A 25,542-nucleotide genomic window follows, 5' to 3' on the forward strand; every position below is an offset into this window, starting at 1 on the left:
TTTCTAGTGAACTCTTTTGTTTTGAAGATAAAATAGTAAAAGAAACATGTCTGCGACCATGGAAGTAGCACCTGTCCGTGTAAAGCTTTTGTTTAATAATCTTCCTCTGGAAAGTTCATGGGTTTTAGTAAAAACAAAAAAGTATCCCAAAGTAAAAGAATTTATTTCCTACATTAAGCAAAAGTTCATGCCCGAAGAAAATGGGTCTTTGTCTATCTTTGTCAATAGCTGTAGAGTCCCGGAGTGGGAAAAATCCTGCATATTTCGTGAAGATGACGCTGTACATTTGTATTTCAAAGAGTCAGAGCACACTTCTGATCGGTAAGTAATATAGTCCATAAATGATGATTTACAATATGGATAAGGTCTACGTCGGTAGATGCACAGGGTCTTGATCTAGCAGGTCCAGCCCAAAGACTATTTCTACCTACGTATCTACTCATAGCTACCTAGGTATTTAAGCCTACTACAGGTAACTATTTTTACCTACTTTTTCATTTACTTGCATTTCGTGGCCAAATGCAGGAACGACGCAATATGGTGTGTACCAAATTTCTTGATTCACTTACACTGACGATGAATACCACAAAAATATTGGACAAAAAGAATTACTTTCTAACCTTTGAAATTTGCATCAATAACTACACCCAGTTCCATTTTGTAGGAGCTTAGGATCAAAGCTATATGATCTAAGAAGTCTAGAATGTCTTACAAATCTGTATTGATTTTAAAGTTTACCTTCATGCATTTTTACATTATAAAAGGTTTTTGGGTCGATTTTTCATGTATTTCCTCTGTATTCTCCACCCTCGTAAAGTATTCAAATTTACACTCCGAATTTTGCCGTGTACATGCACAACATTATACATAAAATGACTGACATGTTTAAAAGATGCACCTTAATTATTATTTATTTATATTTTTAAAAACAGGTAAAAGTGGGTAGAAGTAGCTACTTTAAGTAGGTTTAAATACTTAGGTAGCTATCAATAGCTACGTAGGTATTAATAGTCTTTGGACTGGACCTGTTTAAGTCTAATCTTGTCTGAGATTCGGCTTGGCTGAATATTTGGACTGACCGTCAGAGATTAGGGCTTGCTCCCATAATATATAGAATAGAGTAGTATTTATTACCAAATCAGGGCACAAATGGGTGTAAACATGTAACATATATTATAATTGTTGATACAGTAAAGACAATACACAGTGAAGAGTAATTCTTGGAGTAATACACTCATTAGTGGTATTTCAAGTTTCATATGTAAGCAAACGATACATGTGTGTTATCCCTAATGCAATATATAATGTGCCTGATACATCAACAAGAGGCAGCAAGAGTCGGTGCTAAAGGATATAAAACAGAAATCGCATGATTGTGTAAAATATATTAAACTGCAATGGACAGCAAGGATACTTTAGGATAGTATAATATTCTTAATTGTGTTAATTAGTCCACTTCTGCCCAATGCAGAATATATAATAGCACGCACATTCCAGCAGCTTATTGACATGATAAAGCAACAAACTCGCAGTAAATGAGTCAATAAATATATCCATATATGACTATGAGATTGTTTAACTAATGGTGCATATTGCTGATATTGTAGCGATGTACATCTGAACATAATCATACGAAATATACCCGATATATCAACAAGAGGCACCAAGAATAGGTGCTAAAGGATATCCCAAACAGAAATCCGCTTCTGCCTCATGTACAATAAACAGATACATAATGTATAGAGATAAATATGAAGATTGTATGTTGAATTGTATGTGTAAATTACACTAAACTGCAATGAACAGCAAGAGAGAGTGCTAAAGGATAGTATATTATTAGTTATATGTTAATTTATCCACTTCTATTAGTTATAGTATGTTAAATAAGAAATTGTGAACATAGTAGGGCAGGAATGTATCAAAAGTATTAAATGGACCCACGGTTGATGGAGAGAGGATTCAGAGGAACAAAGCGTAATCAACCGTGGGTTTCCGACGATCGCTGTGAGCTAGATGCAGATAGGATGACTTTTAAGGAGGAATAATACATCATGATGATGGCTGACTTCCTTAAAATTTGAAAAATATAAATGTCAGCAGTACATGTATATTCCTTTTGTATCTAATTGCCTAGCTGGGTAGTTCAATTAACGTGTTGACTGCTGATCTTTAGTTTGTGTGATCAAATCCAGCAGGTGTTATAAAAAAAATTCAGATTACTTTCTGCAATATCAGCATTTTTTAACTAAATAAGTGAGATTTGAAACTTCATTTTCTAAATATTATTGCACATATATTCTCCACTTTCTACCCATATCAGATTTCTCTGGTGTGCTATTCATCCTTAATTTCACACTAATACAGAATACCGTAATAACTTTACATTTTTTTTTACAACTGGATTAAATGTAATTTACTTACTTCCAGCAGAGTTATGGTTCTTGGACTTTCAAAATGTCTTAAGGCTTGACAGTTTTCCTCACAGGGTTTTGACACAATCTGAGCAAACTGGTACTCTTTATACTATATATACCAGTTTGCTTAGATTGTGTCAAAACCCTGTGGTTTTCCTGACTATTGTTGCTCTGCTTGCAGATATTGAATTGTATTTTTAGGTTGACTACATTAGAGCAGGGTGATCAATCAAATACAAATAAAATAGAATTGCGAAGTAAAAAGAAGAAAAAGAAGAAGGAGAAATCCACACTAGAACACAGTGAGAACACAGAAAGAAATCATGAAGAAATGGACACCTGCAAGTCTGATGATGACCACCATCAGGCCAGTAAGAAACGCAAAATGTCGACCGAAAATCACGCGATCGCTGTGTGCAATGTGGAATCAGAGTCGGTGAAAAGTTCTGACCAAATAGTGGACGCAATTCCTTCCAACAAAAGAAAGCGCACTAGAAAGCGAAAAAATCGTCAAGAGAAAACAGAGATCCCAGTGATTAGCAGCACAAAGCCAGTTAATGTTAGGCCCCTCAAACACCATGCAGATATGTCGGGGAACCTGCACATCAAGTTCACATCAGACAATGAGGAGGAAGAGTCGTGCTCAACATTTGATGTCACCAGGACACAGCAAGACTTTGTACAGCGGGAGGACCAGCTAACACAGAGAACCAGCACACCCGTGTATCACAAAAGTCAAATGACAGAAGTCACGTACAGTGACAGTCCTCCCAGAGTAAAGACACCGGCCATGTCACAGTCAGTTCTAGCCAATGGAGTGACGGTGTTTTCTCGACCGAGAAGTCGGCAGATTAAGACCAGTGATTTCAGAGAACTGACCAAAGAGGAACAACTAAGTACTAGGCTGACCAATAGGTCCCTTGTGTTACAAGTGAGAAACTCATGTTCTGTTCACATCACTAAATCATGCAAAGCGTCCACTTCATGAAGAAAACATATTAAAGCTCTTTGCCAATACTTTTAAGAGTAATTTTAAGACTCCTACACCAATGTCTGCATCATTTAATGATTTCTATGGAATTACTGTAAATGTACATTATTTTACGCGGTACTTATTTTTGTTATGTCTGCAGTTTCATGAACGTAGTAGAATTTCATGTAAGTCATCCCGTGGAATTAAATATGTCTACAGTAAAGCAGTCGTAGGATTCCATTTTCTTTTGAAACAGAACAATGGTCAGACTAATGGACAAGGAGATGGTCCTGATCCTCCATCGATGGACAGTCCGGAGAGCTCACTGGTCAAGGAGGCCCCAGTCATCGCAATCCCTGTACGTCGGGAATACCAACAGTTTCCACTTCTCCAAGGCAACCCAAGTCCTGGTGATTTCATAGCATTCAAGGTATGATGCATGTAGAACCATTTCTATGATAACTCGAACTTTGGACATGTGATAGTGTTTAAGGTATGTGGTAGTGGTTAAAGCTGACATGACTTAATAAATACATAAAAATTTCTCATCTTGACCACCATATTTCTTTCAGTTAGCCTAATTTACTCTATCCATATATACCCCAAATGTGATTGTCACACCTGAGTGAATTACACTCAAGCCTGAAAGTAATCATTATGGCATGTTACAGAAACCAGTGATTTTTTAAGACCCATTTTAGATCAGAATATCGCCCAATTCCCCTCTAAAAAACTAAAGAAAATTACTAATTTTTTTCCAATTTAACTTGCACTTTTCCCAATAATAAAAAGTGGTGAAAAATGTATTTGATTAAAAAGAAGTTCAATGGGAATAGTTTATGTATGGCATGACGAAGACATGTCAATTTTAGATGATTTAGAAAGAATAGTCGAAAACTAAGAGGTTAGAGAAAAGAAAGTTAAATATGTAAAATAAAAGAAGAATATGACATCAGTTTGTGTTTCATTTCTTGTTTGATACAATGTATCTAGCATATTTACAATAATGTCTAGGTTTTCCCAATTTGATCAAAATGTTGACAATTCTTCCCAGTTCGACAGCCACAGGACCCTTTTAAAAAATGTTGAAAAATCACTGGAAATGTTAAAACACACATTCTATATTTCTGCAATGCATGCATGCAATTTTTATGATTACATGCATTTATATATTCATGAATGTTCCTATGCTTAAAAAAATCTTGGTCTTTATGCATTTTGTTTTGTGATTTGGTTTACCATTCCATACAGTTTGTACATGAAGAAAAACTTTGGAAAGGGTGCAATGCCCCAAATAGAGAAGCAATAGACTGTGCCTGCTGCCCAATCCCATTCACTGATTTTGCGAATAAATATTGTTTTATTCAAAATAGAAAACTTTATACTTATTTACTTTCTATTTCTTTGTAGGTGCTGGAAATGTCTGAAAATTACACCCCAGAAGTTGGAGATTACAAGGTAATATAGAATTACAGGGTAATATAGAATTACAGGGTGATATAGAATTACAGATTACAGGGTAATATAGAATTACAGATTACAGGGTAATATAGCATTACAGGGTAATATAGAATTACAGGGTAATATAGAATTACAGGGTTATATAGAATTACAGGGTTATATAGAATTACAGATTACAGGGTAATATAGAATTACAGATTACAGGGTAATATAGAATTACAGATTACAGGGTGATATAGAATTACAGATTACAGGGTAATATAGAATTACATGGTTATATAGAATTACAGATTACAGGATAATATAGAATTACAGATTATAATGTAATACAGAATTACAGGGTAATATAGAATTACAGATTACAGGATAATATAGAATTAAAGGGTAATATAGAATTACAGATTACAGGGTAATATAGAATCACTGATTACAGGGTAATATAGAATTACAGATTACAGGGTAATATAGAATTACAGATTACAGGGTAATATAGAATTACAGGGTAATATAGAATTACAGATTACAGGGTAATATAGAATTACAGATTACAGGGTAATATAGAATTACAGGGTAATATAGAATTACAGATTACAGGGTGATATAGAATTACAGATTACAGGGTAATATAGAATTACAGATTACAGGGTAATATAGAATTACAGATTACAGGGTAATATAGAATTACAGATTACAGGGTAATATAGAATCACTGATTACAGGAATGTTACACAGTCAAGTATATATGTCTCTGCCGAGGATCAAACCATGGACCTCTAAATATATAACCTTCCTACTAGCTCTGGCTAGTGGGTTAACCCTTGAGCTTGATTGGAAGAATACTGGACTGTGGTGCCAGAGGGTTCAATTCTCAGCAGAGGCATGTACAGTATCTGTTACAGGAAGATGAACTACAAAGTTTCAATATTCAAACATGTGATACATTTTGATTGGAGGGCTATAAACTATAACATTACTGGAAATTTCTTATTACATGCAAGTAATTAACTAATTACAGAATTTGATTAACAGTCTAATCAGTGAAGCTGATATTTGTTTATATTGCAATCATACAATAATGCTACATGTTATCAAGGTAGTGTTTGTCTTGAAATCAAAATTCTTGTTTTCATTTAATTACCACCAAATTTATTGCAGCATTAGCATTTTCATGTTCTTGTGATTTGACAATAAACAGTAATTTCATCTAAGTAAGTAATCATGTGATTTGACAATAAACGGTAATTTCATCTAAGTAAGTAATCATGTGATTTGACAATAAACGGTAATTTCATCTAAGTAAGTAATCATGTGATTTGACAATAAACGGTAATTTCATCTAAGTAAGTAATCATGTGATTTGACAATAAACGATAATTTCATCTAAGTAAGTAATCATGCTAAGATTAAGGAAAACAGTTTACAGAATCCCTAATAGGTCAGATTTTTTTGTGTACTTTGCAGGAGGCCAGTGTTATCAGTTTTAACAGCTCGTCCCAGATTGTTGAATTAAACATCATCCCGGGCTTCTCTAGAGGTTTGTCCTGCGTCATACTGTGTGCTTTTGTCTGTGTTCTGCCAGTACAGTGGTATATAACGTAGTTCCACCCTGCTGTGATGTCAAGATTTCGCAAAGTCAATGATTTAATAAGATTTATGCATGACAGGAACATAAATTTTGTTGGAGTCTTTTTCAATAGTCATTGTAAAAAAAAGATCTTGTTCACCATAAAATACTTCAAAAGTCTAAGTTATATACCAATTACATGTTTCAAAATATTGAATCCAAGGGCAATAACTCTGTTTTCATGTAATTACATATCAAATCCATTATGCAATAGATATCCTTTATTTTTTAACAAACATTTAAAATGTGTATATTTTTTAAAGAAACAGTTTCATGAAATTGTTATGAATATTATTATATCATTTAAACCAGTTTTTGTGAAATTTTTATAATATGCTATTTAAGAAGAATTGCAATTTTCTGATGTTGATACAGGTATATGTGTTCTAATTGATAAAAAAAAAATTATTAATACCGTAACATACTTATTTTATCATTTTTATTTGTTACTAAGATACTGGGTATATTATTTGAAAAATGAACAATCAAATACATGTATAAGATTGAACCTATAATTCTAGAGAGGTGGAATTACCTTAACAATGCAGTTTACTGTTACCTTTGACAGTAACAATTAAAAGCAGATTTTTAAAGGATAAAACAATTGAAATCGGTTGTAATCAAACCAAATTTTTGAAGGGAGAGAAGTTGAAACAATATATCTTATCCAAGTCTTGTCAAGTATGAAAATGGCTACATTCACTACATGATAATAAGTGCTTTTATCATTTGTCTTGGTTCCTGTTTCCAGAAAAAAGGGCAGGAAAGTTTGATGTGGACCTTGAAGATGAAGAGACTGAGAAGAATGCAGAGGAAAATAACGTAAAGTTTTCTGACAGTTTATTTCATTATTTGATTTGTTTCAACGTTTTATTTGATTTGTTCATACAATTTATTTCACTATATGATTTGTTTGAATTGAATTAATGACATACACCTCGGCTAACCTGAATTTTATTGGACTATTTCAGATTGAGGTTCACCCTTTAACCTCTATGATGGAAGTGAGGTTAATCACATGAACAAATTATTTTTCAAACCAGAATAATATTGACCTCACACTACGATCCAATCATTGACAAAACCTGTGAGAGTATTGCTGTATAATGTGTACATACTGAAATTAAATTTGAAATAAAATAATGCATTTTACTTTTCTTGTTTCATGATGTTTTCAAAGGTAGCCCTGGACTATAAGACATATATGTTTCATGTGCTAAAAAGGACAAAAAGATTTTCCCTATTGTAACCTGGTTACAAAATTGCCACTCGGGGAAACTGCTCTGATTTCTTGACATATCTAATGTGCATAACCAAGTAGTGAGACACCGGAGTCTTTGATAAAATGTTGTAAAGTACTAGCATAAATGATGTAAAGAACAGACCCACATATACTACCTTGTGGTACAGAAAATTCAATGTTTTATATTACGTTATCTTTTTCTATTCTAATTTATCTGTCTGTGAGTGTGAATATGTTTTATACCGGACCACAATGTAAACCAATCTCCCGTGCAGAGTTGTCGTTCATTACTCTCCCAGACATGAATGTATCAGCCGATGGTCGAGAATGAATGTAAACTAGTCATTTGATACTTATAATCGTGCTATCCTGTCTAAATAAAAGAATTTATTACTTCCTCGTATGTATTGCGTTCACTGGATGTACAAAATAACCACAATTATGTCATTAATTATTACCTATTAAAATGTACGTTTAAAACTTATCATTTCTATCAAAACTTACCATTGATTGTTTTTATAGTATTTTGCCAATGCCCTAATGCATGTATATGTGTGTGTGTGTGTGTGTGTGTGTGTGTGTGTGTGTGTGTGTGTGTGTGTGTGTGTGTTCATAGAAATTCTTTATATCATGATCATTGAGAGAAGATACAGTTCCCTTATCAAATTGATTTTCTTACCAAACAGTTGTGAATACAATAGTGTTTAGGATGCCCCTTAACAAGCAATTGTTAAGATAGTGCAGTACATACACAGATAGCATGTGCTTTACAAAGACAATATTAGAGTTTCTAATTCTGAAATTTTCCTAACAATCAGTTGTTAAGACTTTTCTGTACAACAAGATCCATAGAAGATAGAGTAATGTTACTTCATCAACATTGGAGATAGGAGAATATTCCTCTATCAGAGATTTGAGCAATGAGATTCATAGAAGATAGAGTAATGTTACTACATCAGCATTTGAGATAGGAGAACATTCCTCTACCATAGGTTCCACAGAAGATAGAGTAATGTTACTCCATCAACATTTGAGATAGGAGAATATTCCTCAATCATAGGATTCACAGAAGATAGAGTAATGTTACTACTTCAACATTTGAGATGGGAGAACATTCCGGTTCTTTAGCGTGCCACACCTACTGTGACACGGGACATCCATTTTTAAGGTCATCTCTGAGGACCCATGACATTCACAGCTGATGCCGAGCGTTTGGTGATGGAACTGTCACTACCTATTTTAACGACTTAAGGCTGTGGTCTGTCGTGGCCGGGATTCAAACCCCGGCCTTCCGCATGCAGGATGAACGCTCTAACCTCTCGGCCACCGCGGTGAGATTTTGAACAATAAGATCCATAGAAGATAGAGTAATGTTACTCCATCAGCATTTGAGATAGGAGAACATTCCTCTATCATAGGTTCCACAGAAGATAGAGTAATGTTACTACATCATCATTGGAGATAGGAGAATATTCCTCTATCAGAGATTTTGAGCAATAAGATCCACAGAGGATAGAGTAATGTTACTACATCATCATTGGAGATAGGAGAACATTCCTCTATCAGAGATTTTGAACAATAAGATCCACAGAGGATAGAGTAATGTTACTACATCATCATTGGAGATAGGAGAATATTCCTCTATCAGAGATTTTGAGCAATAAGATCCATAGAAGATAGAGTAATGTTACTCCATCAGCATTTGCGATAGGAGAATATTCCTCTATCAGAGATTTTGAGCAATAAGATCCACAGAGGATAGAGTAATGTTACTACATCATCATTGGAGATAGGAGAACATTCCTCTATCAGAGATTTTGAACAATAAGATCCACAGAGGATAGAGTAATGTTACTACATCATCATTGGAGATAGGAGAATATTCCTCTATCAGAGATTTTGAGCAATAAGATCCATAGAAGATAGAGTAATGTTACTCCATCAGCATTTGCGATAGGAGAATATTCCTCTATCAGAGATTTTGAGCAATAAGATCATTGAAGATAGAGTAATGTTACTACATCATCATTGGAGATAGGAGAACATTCCTCTATCAGAGATTTTGAGCAATAAGATCCACAGAGGATAGAGTAATGTTACTACATCAACATTTGAGATAGGAGAGCATTCCTCTATCTTAATTCGTTTACCCTATGACAGGTTTGCTCTAAAACCTAGAAAAAGTACTCCTGGAATTTTCTTTTTTATTCTGGAATGCATTAGTTGTATTTTGATATAAAAATAGAGGTTATTGTAACACATTTGAGGTTGTTTTTCTGCTTGCTGGAAAGGCCAGAGAAGTTGTAATTACAGTCAAATGCTCATGTGAACTTTTCCGATCAAAATAAATTTGCAAAGGGGAGACAAAAGTACAAAAGCTGCAATTTTTCAAAACAACATGAAAGCATTGATATACTATTGTGGGTCATGAAGCTTAAAGACATTGCCCTTTTCTTGCTTAAAGCTGACATAAATATGTGTATATATATCTCACTATATCGGTCATATTTCTTTCAGATATACAGATGTATATTACAATACATGCACCTTCAAAACTACACTTGTATATATAAGAGAATCAGATACACTGTAATGAAAATATACTAAAGTTTACAAGATTCGTTTTCTCATCAGGAATCGCATCTTAATTCACGATCTCTTTGTTGTTGTCAGTTCCTTTTTATTTCCGTGCAGTATCACGGGTAGTGTCCACACTAGTGGGCCCCCTTCCAGGTATCTGGCTGGCTGCACGCATGGCAGATCTCACCTCAGATCTCCATTCTTTCTTTACCTATACATATTCATTGATTGAATCATGGGTCAGAGCATATTGTGGTCCTTACTTAATTTGCATTTGCATGAAGGGAATGGGAATTATGTATACATATTTAAGAATTCATGTAAGCTTTAAGATAGAATGGTTGCGTTTAGTCTGTTCAGATGCTGCAGTTGACCTATATTTTCTGGATAAGTATTCTTAGTGACCCAGTTTAATTTCTGAATCAGATTCAGTCTTAATATTCTATAGCTTTGACCGTTTGAGGGTTAAACTTATAAAGATACACAACATTAAACTTGCTGCAGCTGGATGAAAGAACTAGATTAATGGTAGAGGCAGCCTGGAAACAACCTGTTCTATACGGATGAAACATGTTGTATACTGATGTAATATGTTCTATACTGATGTAACATGTTCTATAATGATGTAACAACATGTTCTATACTGATGTAATAACATGTTCTATACTGATGTAACATGTTCTATACTGATGTAACAACATGTTCTATACTGATGTAACATGTTCTATACTGATGTAACATGTTCTATACTGATGTAACATGTTCTATACTGATGTAACAACATGTTCTATACTGATGTAACATGTTCTATACTGATGTAACATGTTCTATACTGATGTAACATGTTCTATAATGATGTAACAACATGTTCTATACTGATGTAATAACATGTTCTATACTGATGTAACATGTTCTATACTGATGTAACAACATGTTCTATACTGATGTAACATGTTCTATACTGATGTAACATGTTCTATACTGATGTAACAACATGTTCTATACTGATGTAACATGTTATATACTGATGTAACATGTTCTATACTGATGTAACATGTTCTATACTGATGTAACATGTTCTATACTGATGTAACATGTTCTATACTGATGTAATAACATGTTCTATACTGATGTAATAACATGTTCTATACTGATGTAACATGTTCTATACTGATGTAACATGTTCTATACTGATGTAACATGTTCTATACTGATGTAACATGTTCTATACTGATGTAACAACATGTTCTATACTGATGTAACAACATGTTCTATACTGATGTAACATGTTCTATACTGATGTAACAACATGTTCTATACTGATGTAACAACATGTTCTATACTGATGTAACAACATGTTCTATACTGATGAAACATGTTCTATACTGATGTAACAACATGTTCTATACCGATGTAACAACATGTTCTATACTGATGTAACAACATGTTCTATACTGATGTAACAACATGTTCTATACTGATGTAACAACATGTTCTATACTGATGTAACATGTTCTATACTGATGTAACAACATGTTCTATACTGATGTAACAACATGTTCTATACTGATGTAACATGTTCTATACTGATGTAACATGTTCTATACTGATGTAACAACATGTTCTATACCGATGTAACAACATGTTCTATACTGATGTTACAACATGTTCTATACTGATGTACCATGTTCTATACTGATGTAACATGCTCTATACTGATGTAACATGTTCTATACTGATGTACCATGTTCTATACTGATGTAACAACATGTTCTATACTGATATAACATGTTCTATACTGATGTAACATGTTCTATATTGATGTAACAACATGTTCTATACTGATATAACATGCTCTATACTGATGTAACATGTTCTATACTGATGTAACAACATGTTCTATACTGATATAACATGTTCTATACTGATGTAACATGTTCTATATTGATGTAACAACATGTTCTATACTGATGTAACATGTTCTATACTGATGTAACATGTTCTATACTGATGTTACAACATGTTCTATACTGATGTACCATGTTCTATACTGATGTAACATGTTCCATATTGATGTAACATGTTCTATACTGATGTACCATGTTCCATATTGATGTAACATGTTCTATACTGATGTAACATGTTCTATACTGATGTTACAACATGTTCTATACTGATGTAACATGTTCTATACTGATGTAACATGTTCTATACTGATGTAAGAATATGTTCTATACTGATGTAACAACATGTTCTATACTAATGTAACAACATGTTCTATACTGATGTTACATGTTCTATACTGATGTTACAACATGTTCTATACTGATGTAACACCATGTTCTATACTGATGTAACATGTTCTATACTGATGTAACATGTTCTATACTGATGTAACATGTTCTATACTAATGTAACAACATGTTCTATACTGATGTTACATGTTCTATACTGATGTTACAACATGTTCTATACTGATGTAACAACATGTTCTATACTGATGTAACAACATGTTCTATACTGATGTAACAACATGTTCTATACTGATGTAACATGTTCTATACTGATGTAACATGTTCTATACTGATGTTACAACATGTTCTATACTGATGTAACAACATGTTCTATACTGATGTAACAACATGTTCTATACTGATGTTACATGTTCTATACTGATGTAACAACATGTTCTATACTGATGTAACATGTTCTATACTGATGTAACAACATGTTCTATACTGATGTAACATGTTCTATACTGATGTAACATGTTCTATACTGATGTAACAACATGTTCTATACTGATGTTACATGTTCTATACTGATGTAACAACATGTTCTATACTGATGTAACATGTTCTATACTGATGTAACATGTTCTATACTGATGTAACAACATGTTCTATACTGATGTAACATGTTCTATACTGATGTAACATGTTCTATACTGATGTTACATGTTCTATACTGATGTAACAACATGTTCTATACTGATGTAACAACATGTTCTATACTGATGTAACATGTTCAACACTGATATAACAACATGTTCTATACTGATATAACAACATGTTCTATACTGATGTAACATGTTCTATACTGATATAACAACATGTTCTATACTGATGTAACAACATGTTCTAAACTGATGTAACATGTTCAACACTGATATAACAACATGTTCTATACTGATGTAACAACATGTTCTATACTGATGTAACATGTTCTATACTGATGTAACAACATGTTCTATACTGATGTAACAACATGTTCTATACTGATGTAACATGTTCTATACTGATGTAACATGTTCTATACTGATGTAACATGTTCTATACTGATGTAACATGTTCTATACTGATGTAACAACATGTTCTATACTGATGTAACATGTTCTATACTGATGTAACATGTTCTATACTGATGTAACATGTTCTATACTGATGTTACAACATGTTCTATACTGATGTAACAACATGTTCTATACTGATGTAACAACATGTTCTATACTGATTTAACAGCATGTTCTATACTGATGTAACATGTTCAACACTGATATAACATGTTCTATACTGATGTTACAACATGTTCTATACTGATGTAACATGTTCAACACTGATATAACATGTTCTATACTGATGTTACAACATGTTCTATACTGATGTTACAACATGTTCTATACTGATGTAACAACATGTTCTATACTGATGTAACATGTTCTATACTGATGTAACATTTAAGAACTTCACTGAGACTTGCTTCAGACATAGCTATTGACCTATGACCTTCAGAAGAGTAACCAAGAAAGATATTTTAACCAAATGCAATTCTACATTCTACTGTTGAGAAATGGACGATAATGTATGTAGCTTTAAAATAAACAAAATAATTAAGTGCAGGTATTATTGTCTTCATGCCAATGCAAGTTTCAAACTAACCCTCAGGCTGAGAATCAATGGCTTGAAAAAGTAAAATTTTACTGCCATTAATTTCACAGATGAAATACCTGGAGAACACCCCCCACCGAGTTCATACAAATGACAAGCAATGCATCACATTTCTATTCATTTTATTCATAAATAATTCATGACAATATAATACTGGCAATGCTCAGCTTTAAGCTTTACAAAGTATAACGAAGTCCAGATCAACTGATGGAGCATAAATAGACATAGATACATTGTTAGCCTTCAAAACTGCACAATTTCTGTTCACAAGTAGGGATGATTAAATAAAGCGTACGAGAAAATGTGAGGTAAATTTACTTAGCAAATAAAACAACAATCCTTCCTACATGTGTGTACCCTAAATTAAGAGCAAAATATTTCTGATTGATTTGTGTTATTCCAATTCATCATGATATCTGTGTCATTAAGCACACAGAAATTTAAAAAATATATATGCCATTAAACGCGTAGAAATTAAAAAATATCAGGTCCTAAAGTTGCAGTAGGACCCTGCTGAATCTGAGCTGATCTATCACAAATGCTGCCTGATATGTAAGGAGGTTTTTGGCTGGGCCCCTTAGATTATGCCACTCCTAGTGACAGATTGGGAGAGTGAGTCCCAGCAATGGCAACCAACAATGGCAAATCTCCGGTATCAAACCTAAAAATATCAACAATTTCATAAATGTTTTGTACACATCAATATAACAGGTTGAGTAGATGTCTGCAATACATGTACAGTGTATGTGCACAAGATGGCATTATGTGTGAAATATATTCACTACATAGTGTTATCTAAGTAATTTATTCACTAGATGGCGTCATGTGTGTAATATATTCACTAGATGGCGTTATGTATGTAATATATCCACTAGATGGCGTCATGTGTGTAATATATCCACTAGATGGCGTCATGTATGTAATATATCCACTAGATGGCGTTATGTATGTAATATATCCACTAGATGGCGTCATGTATGTAATATATCCACTAGATGGCGTTATGTATGTAATATATCCACTAGATGGCGTTATGTATGTAATATATCCACTAGATGGTGTTATGTATGTAATATATCCACTAGATGGCGTCATGTGTGTAATATATTCACTATAGATGGCGTCATGTAAGTAATATATGCACTAAATGGCGTTATGTATGTAATATATCCACTAGATGGTGTCATGTGTGTAATATATCCACTAGATGGCGTTACGTGTGTAATATATCCACTAGATGGCGTTAGGTGTGTAATATATCCACTAGATGGCGTTAGGTGTGTAATATATCCACTAGATGGCGTTATGTATGTAATATATCCACTAGATGGCGTTAGGTGTGCAATACATGCACTGGATCGCGTTATGTGTGTAATATATCCACTAGATGGCGTTAGGTGTGTTAATATATCCACTAGATGGCGTTAGGTGTGTAATATATCCACTAGATGGTGTTATGTCTTACCCAAGCAATGTGGTTAATTCTTTGATGTCACAAGGTCCTGGATTTTTGCTTTCTCTCAAATACTCAGACAACATGATGCTTTTAAAGTAGATTTCCTGGAGCCTGTCTTCTAGGTGCATTAAGCACTGTAATTAAATGCACACAATATTAAAGAGGCTTCAACAAACCACACACAAAATAAGTACACAACTAGTATCCACAGAAATTCTCTTGATAAATGTAACAACTTAAACAGTAGTATAGAAACTCACAAATTCTGAGCTCATTTTGAGTTTGTGTAGCTGTTGGACTGCATCCATCATATTGCACACGAGCTGTGAAGCCACGACACGACTGACTTTGGGGGGCTGGTCTGACGATCTACTGCTGGTGATATCCACTGTCCTGCAATCACATACTCGTCAGTGACAAAAAATACACAACTCTATTCATCGTAAATCTAGTACCTTTAATCTGCGAGAAAACCTACCATTTATCGGTGTCAGCCACAATGAAAACAGCCTCTGTGATTGGCTCATCTAAAGCTGAATGCTGCAAATATGAATAAAAATATTCTGGTTTATCTGGTAAATAAACACGCAAATCTCCTCAGTGGACATGTATATTGTCAGTAGGAAGCAAACAGGATATCAGTGTAATCATACCTGTGTTGCCATGTGGAGATCACTAATCAACTTCTCCTTGAAGTTGGTGTCCGACGTTCCGTGCAGGACAAAGTCTGATAAGTAGTGATCAGAATACTCTGCGAAGAGCGAGCGTCCAAAGTTCCTGTCGAACATTTCAATGCTACTACTCTTCTCACTGACAATGCTGGAAATGATCAATAACAACAATCAAAAGCTGTTTAAAGACACCTCATATTAATCAACTTCCCATGACTCACTAATATTATGTCTCTTTCATTCCGTGACTCACTAATATTATGTCTCTTTCAAGAAGTATTTTGAATATTTTCCCTGTATCAACAACCTATCATACGTGACCAGTTCAGGTTTTTCCTTTGGTAGGTTGCTGGTTTGACTGTATTTACATTTCTCGATTTTAATTCATTATAAAAATATGTGATTGGAAAAAAAGAGGGAGGGGTCAGAAAGCTTACGTACTTTGGCATTGCAATTTCTTTAAAATGAGCAAGAGGATCCATGTGATCAAAATCAAAACTGCTAGTTGAAGACAGGTGGCGCCGCCTATTTAATTCTGTTGGTGTGACAGACCTGTAAGAATGAGTGTTGTTATAAATATAAGTTACCATAGATATTGGAGTGACATGTTATTCTACGATTAGAAACTTGAGTGGATCATTATTTACAATGGGTGCGATATCTAACCTGCATCGTACTGGATTGTAGGTGGAGGGTTTAGAGAAGTCAGAGCTCATTTGTCTGGACAGGGGGGGCAACTTAGGCCTGGCCATCTGTCCCACCGATCCTAATCGCTTCTGATGCGTTCCTGCATTATCGGGGCATTCTGTCAAACATTCTAATGACTGGGATGTAACGAGATCACGTAAAGCAGCAGGATGTTGCACAACTCGCTTCTCTACCGGCACATCATCAATTGTTTTTGTTTGAATACTGTCATCCTCAAAGTACTCGTTAAAGATACTTGGGCTTCTGTCTGATAAAAACTGCTGCTGTATCTCGTCCCTTGAGGGCTTTTTCTCCTCATTCACACCACAATTGTTACATGACGGATTTGAAGACAAAACACTGGGCTTGGAAGGTTTGACATGCTTCTCGTTTAAATCACTAGTCCTGGGTTTGGCAGCTCTATTAACATTTGTTACGTTTTCTACGGGAACATTTTCAACAACAGAGTCAGTTGATAACCTATATCTGACTCCCTCACTCTCGATAGACTGTACAATGGAGCAGTAGCCTTCGTCCTGATTGATTGAGAGCTCAGTCTCACAACTGTTTCGATTCGCATCACTTTCATTCCGGGAGACACACAAGTCTAATTTCAGATCATTCCTTTCAACATCACTGTATATTTTCCCTGCATTCTGAACATTATGGGGATTATCGTTCTGAACATTATGGGGATTATTGTCCTGAACATTATGGGGATTATCATCCTGAACATAATAGGGATTATCGTTCTGAACATTATGTGGATTATTGTTCTGAACATTAGTTGGATTATTATCAAATATCACAGTATTGCTATTTTGGAACCCAGGCACCAATGGAAACTTAAAGCCCTCATGTAAAGGGGTTTTATCCTCGTCAGGAGATTCTGCGCGAATGTCATCTAAAAATGACTCCAGCGTCCGATGGTCGCTGCTCTCATGGACGTCACTACAGCGAATGAAGTAGCTGAGTACATAAAGAATTTTTTTAACAAGATCAGCTTTCTTTCCCACAATAATTGTCCTAGCCAACTTCAGTGGGTAACCAATAGCACCGTATATGTCCCTACAATGCAACAAATGTCTAGTCTTAAAATCCATTACACAACCTGCACCCAGTAAATCACATATAAATTAACAGGTACTTAGACACAAATAAATTAACAGGTACTTATACATAAATAAATGAACAGGTACTTATACATAAATAAATGAACAGGTACTTATACGCGAATAAATGAACAGGTACTTAGACACAAATAAATGAACAGGTACTTAAGACACGTATAAATGAACAGGTACTTAGAAACATATAAATCAACAGGTACTTAGACACAAATAAATGAGCAAGTACTTAGACATGAATAAATTAACAGGTACATGGACACAAATAAATTAACAGATACTTAGACGCGAATAAATGAACAGGTACTTAGACATGAATAAATGAACAGGTACTTACCCTAGCTGAGCCCAGAGTGGATTATAGGGATGGGTCTTTGCTAATGTATCCACCTGTAACATATACAAGATTAATCTGAATTTGTTACTCTGAAGTCACAGATCACAGTCTAGGGTGCATTGAAAACAGGACAAATTTTTTTTTCAATGCATAAAGGCAAAAAGTAAATTAAAAAATGCTGGTAAATCTGGACAAAAATTTCAACGTATATCAAAACTGATATATTGAACCTTCAGGGCCAGTGATTAACAGTTCGTTACAACCCAACTTTGTTATATCCAATAAAAGTTTTGTAATTTTCCTCACATAGGGGAATAAATATGGCTTAGCAATAATTCATTATAAGCATGTTCATTATAAGTATGTTTTACTGAATACAGTTCATACACATATTTCCTAGCTTTAATATCTTCAAGACTTACATTAATATCAAAGCTGCTATCATTTTTTTTTTTTACGAAAACAGAAATGATAATACACAATTTTAGACTTGCCCAAGTCATTTTCCTTTGTTGACCTCTTATGTGCAGTGAGAAGCAAAAGTAATTTGAGAACATACACTATCGGTAAAAATGTTTATTACAACATTTATATACATGTAGATGTATCTCATATAAATCAGCATTCGAGGATAAAATATCTCAGACAAATATCAAACTATTCCATCTTTCATAGCATGACTGAATGTATCAATGTGGAAAGAAATAATATGCATATTCAACTCAATAGCCCAATTTATTCAACTCAATAGCCCAGTTTATTCAACTCAATAGTCCAGTTTACTCAACTCAATAGCCCAGTTTATTCAACTCAGTAGTCCAATTTATTCAACTCAATAGCCAGTTTAATCAACTCAATAGCCCAGTTTATTCTGTTATAATCAATTTGAATGTGTACTTCTGGTTGATATGAACAGAAATATTTTTTTTCATAACCAATTTATAAATATATGTATACACTAGAAAAGTACCTAAATGTTGAATGAAATATCAAACATCCCTCCATTAAAGAAGAGCTAATAACTCAGAACTTGCGTATCCTAGAGTGCAGTATGAATATTTGTCTCTCAAGCAGCACTTACCCATTTAGCAGAGTGATTGTGGAGGTAGGTCTTGGACGGAGTTCCCCCTGCCGGGGTAACCGTGGGAACCCAAGCTAGATGATGAGTCAACACGGCAGTGACTAGTGTACTCATGAAGCTGTCAAAATAAAGATGTTAAATTCCTGAAATTCCAACTTTATTCTAGTTGTAAAGCTGCTGAAACTCATACATATTCAACGACAAACTTCAGTTTTGAAAAGTGGTTTCAAGAAAAAGCAAGACTCACAACTCATTGTTCTTGCTGTCAAACTTGTTGAGGAGCGTGACTAGTTCTCGCATGAAGTTCTCACAGATCTGGTATCGATAGCTGGGGTGTGACATCATACTTAGCCACACAGGCTCGCTCAATCGTGGCGTGGTGTACAAATTCATGATGTCACTACGGAAAACATCCAATGCCTGAAATACATGCAGTGATCATTCAGTGCTCTGTATGGGCAGCAGAATCGAATGTCATCCTTGCACTTTAATTTTTCCATTGTTACAGAACATACCTCCATGACTATATCCACAAACTTCTGCTTCATACTGTATGCTCTCTCTACCTCCATTTTTAACCTTTCAAGGTGACCTTCGATCAGTGTAATATGAGAGAAGAAAAAATTCTGGAATAACCTGTAAACAAACATGACATGATAAAGATTGTGTGTGATGTAAATCAACTCATTGTGTGTGATGTAAATCAACTCATTGTGTGAGATATAATTCCAATGTCATTTATTACAATTGTTTTGATTGGACAAAAATAAAGCTGAACAAGAGTTTATACATCAATAAATCCGAAAACGCGATGTATTCGTACACGCCTGAAAACAAATAACATAGTGCGGGGAAACTATTCAAATTTTTGCAATTTTTAATAAAGTGAAGGAATTGGAATTATAAGAATCAAACATTCTTTTTGAAGAATTTATCGATGTGTAAACTCCGGACATTTTACTCACAAACTTAACATAAAAGTGCTTCGCACTTTCATTCAATTTGTGAGTAAAATGTCCAGAGTTTACACATCGATAAATTCTTCAAAAAGAATGTTTAATCCTATAGTAAATCAACCCATTGTGTGTGATGTAAATCAACTCATTGTGTGTGATGTATATCAACTCATTGTGTGTGATGTATATCAACTCATTGTGTGTGATGTATATCAACTCATTGTGTGTGATGTATATCAACTCATTGTGTGTGATGTATATCAACTCATTGTGTGTGATGTATATCAACTCATTGTGTGTGATGTAAATCAACTCATTGTGTGAGATGTAAATCAACTCATTGAATAAATCATAGCTTTATTTAACACCCAATGAAAGTTCTTCAGGTTGTTGCATGCGAGGAAAAACACGACGTAACCTTGTGTGAAGCTAAATTTGTGATTTAGACAGAGGAAGAAATTTGAATGAGATAACTAGAGCATCTACTTTGCTATGTTTTACATTGGTTTTATCTAACTCATTGAACTGGTGTAACAACATTTCAACTCCTCGGATAATCAGACTACATACATATCCTTTCTATAATTTGACTCACAAGTTGTATTCTTCATTCTGTTTCTTGTCACTGCCAAACACAATGCCCAGGGCTAGCTTACTTTTTCTTCTCCGACACCGTGGCTGAGGACCAAGGCTTGTCTGAAAATGGCACCGAATAGATATTACACACTCCAAAAATACTCTACATTTCATTACAGTTCTAATGGGGTTTTTTTTTTTGTATTCTGCAGTGCTAACAGAATCTGATAATTACATCTTGTGCGACAAGGTTGTCCAAGGAGTTGCGTTTCTTGATGCAACCTTCAATGGATGTTGCAACGTTCCTCATCCACCTCCGATGGAGGCTGCTGTAGCTGCTCGCGTTGCTGCTGGGTGACGGAAATGGAGTGTGGAAACTACCACTAGATGTCACTACAAGGAAAATCACATTCATCTGATACTGTAACTAATTGCCAGTAGAGGCCATTTGAACGAAAATATTCCAACAAAATCATTTGCATCTCTTATAGTCTCTTATAAGACTTTCCCCATTTTACAAGATTTTCTTCTTTACATAAAATTGCAAAAGTTTACAGTTACCACTTACATGAAGGCAAGCCGCTGTCTCTGTCATAGATGTCAAATGTTGCTTTTCTTTCCCGTGGCGACGGCACATCTACTGGGATACTCTGAGCTATAAAGCAAATCGAAAGAAACAATCAAAAATAGTCCAAAAAATGAATCCACTTCTTGTACTTTTTCAAGTGTGTATTAATGTGTTGTGCATTTATTATCTAACTGGCTTGTAAAATTGACCTGCATGTACATATCAAATCCCCTTAAATCTATCATTAATCTGTATGTACATACATAAACTCTTAAACCTATCATTGACCTGTATGTACATAGACTCCTTAACCTATCATTGACCTGTATGTACATACATAAACTCCTTAATCATTGACCTGTATGTACATACATAAACTCCTTAATCATTGACCTGTATGTACATACATAAACTCCTTAATCATTGACCTGTATGTACATACATATACTCCTTAACCTATCATTAACCTGCATGTATACATTTATTGACTCTTTAATCCTTTATTGATCTGCATGTATGTATACAGATTCCTAAATCATATGTTGACCCAAATGTATAACTCTTTAATGCTTTATTTACTTGCATGTATACATATTTGATAACTTCTCCACACTGGGAGGTTTATCTGGCTGATAGATAACTTCTCCACACTGGGAGGTTTATCTGGCTGATAGATAACTTCTCCACACTGGGAGGTATTTCTGGCTGATAGATAACTTCTCCACACTGGGAGGTTTATCTGGCTGATAGATAACTTCTCCACACTGGGAGGTTTATTACTTCTCCACACTGGGAGGTTTATCTGGCTGATAGATAACTTATCCACACTGGGAGGTTTATTACTTATCCACACTGGGAGGTTTATCTGGCTGATAGATAACTTATCCACATTGGAGGTTTATCTGGCTGATAGATAACTTATCCACACTGGGAGGTTTATCTGGCTGATAGATAACTTACCCACACTGGGAGGTTTATCTGGCTGATAGATAACTTACCCACACTGGGAGGTTTATCTGGCTGATAGATAACTTATCCACACTGGGAGGTTTATCTGGTTGATAGATAACTTATCCACACTGGGAGGTTTATCTGGCTGATAGATTACTTACCCACACTGGGAGGTTTATCTGGCTGATAGATTAGTTTGGGGCTGGTCTGGTCTCCCTGACTGTGATAACTCTGATCAAAGTCAAGGTCACTAAAAAACAAAGGTTCAAGGTCAACAATCTCCCAAATAAACGGACAGAACACATGGTCACATACTTCAAGTATTACAGTCAATGTCACATACTGCAAGTATCTTAGTCATTACCTGTTGGTGGGTTCTTGTTTGGGATTTGTGGGAAGGAAGACTTTTGTCAGCAACATTTGAGACCTAAAATAACACAAATATGAGATAAAAAGTATCATCGCTATGGAGACATATTTAATAAATTTGCATAAGCATCAGATTCTACTATACTTGGGAGATAAAATCCTCATATTTACACATTTACCGTGTGTAATGCAAAAGTTATTTGTATTAACATTGCATCTTTTTAGTATATTAACTATAATGTGTATCTGACACTTTGACAGTAACTATTGAATTAATTATTAATTACTGACCTAACTATTAACTACTGAACGATTTAAAACTACTGAACTATGAACTATTAACTATTGAACAATGAACTTGTGAACTATTGACTTCTGAACTACTTAACTTTCAACTATCGAACTAACTATTAACTACTGAACTAACTATTCATTATTGAACTATCAATTATTGAACTGTTAACAACTGAAAAATGAACTATTAACTACTTACCACAGGAAATGAACTTTTAGTGAGGCCCCTTTCTGAGCCATTCCGACACTACCGAACACCACCTCCTCCAAAGTCTTGAAATCCGAGCATGGCTTTGTCAGCTATTGGAGAGAAAAACTAAATATACACTTGTTATCTAACTCCAACCTCACAGACCGTGTTTACTTTATTTAGGCCAATACCGCTCACATTTACCTGATTTAGGCTAATACCGCTCACATTTACCTGATTTAGGCCAATACCGCTCACATTTACCTGATTTAGGCCAATACCGCTCACATTTACCTGATTTAGGTTAATACCGCTAACATTTTGGTCCATCATATATTATCACTGATATTTACCCGATAATTTGGTCAATACCTCCAATATTAACTGATATTTTGACAGCTACTGCCTACAACTATCTGATATTTTGACAGTTATTGCCAACATTTATCTGATATTTTGGCAGTTACTGCCAAGTACATTTATCTGATATTTTGGCTGATGAACGGTACCATTTCTACTCTATACCTGATATTTTGGTCGATACTGCTGAGAGTTATTTTCGCCTGCTGTAGTGGACCCTGTGTTCGATGAATTTTCCTTTCGAGAACATTTTGTACTTCTCGAACACCTTGGCTGCTGTGAATTTAAAATTATACGTGAGACATACTTCACAAATTTGTAGAATTAAATTGTGTTCTTTACAAGGAACACAAAAACAGCAATATACCAAGTCAACATTATGATTTACCATACAACAGGGTTTTTCCAGAGGTAAACTTCTAGCTTATTGTTAAATAATTTAAAAGGAATATATTGTGGCAGACAAACAGTTCCAAACATAAAAATTGATGATCAGTTTTGTGTTCATTGTTAATCTGTAAAACATTTTACTGTTGTCAGAAACAACTAATATTTAAAAAAAACAAACCAGTAGCTTTTAAATCTCTCAAGCTGAAGAGTACCACATGTACCTTTCATATAAAAAAACAACAACTATAATACTTTAATGATCTATAATTTGGGTGCAAATTTTGTGGCATGATGTATACAAAACTTAAAATAAGTCAAAATCATCAACCCTTGGAAAAACCCACTCACTCTACAATATCACATGACTAGCATACAGTATATGTATTAAGAAAATAGTTTGGAACTACCTGAAATATTTCACAGGTAAATATTAAGTTAGTATGTGAATATGTACAACCAAAGGCTTGATGTAACCAATATTCAAAATAAAAAAAATTTGGAGTATCTTAAAGGGACTGGTTCACGATTTTTGATAAAAATATTTTTCAATTTTGATGATAAACATTAAAAATATAACTCATTTAATGTTGACAGCCAAAAATTTTGACCTTCTGAATGCAAGAATAAAAGCAATATTTTAGCCTTAAATCTGTGTTATGTAAACAAAGACTCGAGTCTTTTTATGTATACAAACAAACAAGTGAAATATTGATTTTGTAATATAAAGCATCTTAATTTTGCATAGTCACAAATCTTAACTTTTAGATGACGCATTTTACCCCAAAAATGCTTGAAATGGGAAAGATATAATAAACTTAGATCGATATCCATTTCTTTAAAAAATTTCGTAAACAATAACATACCGCAATCTTTGTTTACATAACAAATAATAAAACTCTCTAAAATGAGCTTCTGTGATAATTTGTATAACCTTAATTTTTATGTGAACTCTTTTAAACACATTAGACAGAAGATTTTGATCATTAAAAGTGAAAAAGAAAATTTTGGGGAAAATCGTGAGTCAGTCCCTTTAAATGATAAGTGCTTCTCATATTCCTTAAGTTGTTGTGCAGATAATTTAATCCTATAGGAGCCTTCTTAGAGATAAAGCTAAGAGAGATAAGATAAACGTCTAGACTACTGCGCTGTTTTTGATTGGCTTGCCTTCTCTTCCCTCTTGACAACAGCATTGGAGTCAAACAAGATCACACGATTTCCATCCACTTCACTGTATATTAGCAGTCGTATCTGGGATGAATCAAAGGCGGGTGGCTTCCATCTGTAATA

General features: G+C 34.3%; 2 protein-coding genes across 2 annotated transcripts in view; one reads left to right on the forward strand and one right to left on the reverse strand.

Moving 5' to 3' along the window:
* The first annotated feature begins 19 nt into the window (after positions 1-19).
* On the forward strand, positions 20-7,624 carry LOC125669651 (coilin-like). Its single transcript, XM_048904339.2, has 7 exons — positions 20-321; positions 2,616-3,345; positions 3,644-3,817; positions 4,798-4,845; positions 6,310-6,382; positions 7,224-7,294; positions 7,444-7,624. The coding sequence occupies exons 1-7, from the start codon at positions 47-49 to the stop codon at positions 7,492-7,494; spliced, it is 1,422 nt and encodes a 473-aa protein (XP_048760296.2). The 5' UTR covers positions 20-46; the 3' UTR covers positions 7,495-7,624.
* Positions 7,625-14,347: 6,723 nt separating this feature from the next.
* The window catches only part of LOC125669199 (uncharacterized), a 42,544-nt gene continuing 31,349 nt past the window's right edge, over positions 14,348-25,542 (reverse strand). Inside the window, exons 25-43 of the mRNA XM_056161515.1 lie at positions 25,420-25,534; positions 24,031-24,141; positions 23,515-23,615; positions 23,017-23,079; positions 22,814-22,902; positions 21,702-21,788; positions 21,369-21,526; positions 21,153-21,253; positions 20,117-20,237; positions 19,849-20,021; positions 19,602-19,719; positions 18,521-18,573; positions 17,036-18,124; positions 16,811-16,921; positions 16,352-16,517; positions 16,177-16,238; positions 15,959-16,091; positions 15,708-15,832; positions 14,348-14,903 (exon numbers count right to left, since the gene is read on the reverse strand). Coding sequence (XP_056017490.1) covers positions 14,825-14,903; positions 15,708-15,832; positions 15,959-16,091; positions 16,177-16,238; positions 16,352-16,517; positions 16,811-16,921; positions 17,036-18,124; positions 18,521-18,573; positions 19,602-19,719; positions 19,849-20,021; positions 20,117-20,237; positions 21,153-21,253; positions 21,369-21,526; positions 21,702-21,788; positions 22,814-22,902; positions 23,017-23,079; positions 23,515-23,615; positions 24,031-24,141; positions 25,420-25,534 — 3,055 coding nt within the window. The 3' untranslated portion in view covers positions 14,348-14,824. The remainder of the gene's footprint in view (positions 14,904-15,707; positions 15,833-15,958; positions 16,092-16,176; positions 16,239-16,351; positions 16,518-16,810; positions 16,922-17,035; positions 18,125-18,520; positions 18,574-19,601; positions 19,720-19,848; positions 20,022-20,116; positions 20,238-21,152; positions 21,254-21,368; positions 21,527-21,701; positions 21,789-22,813; positions 22,903-23,016; positions 23,080-23,514; positions 23,616-24,030; positions 24,142-25,419; positions 25,535-25,542) is intronic.

This window comes from Ostrea edulis, chromosome 4 (assembly GCF_947568905.1).
Source record: "Ostrea edulis chromosome 4, xbOstEdul1.1, whole genome shotgun sequence".
In the NCBI taxonomy this organism is placed as follows: domain Eukaryota; kingdom Metazoa; phylum Mollusca; class Bivalvia; order Ostreida; family Ostreidae; genus Ostrea; species Ostrea edulis.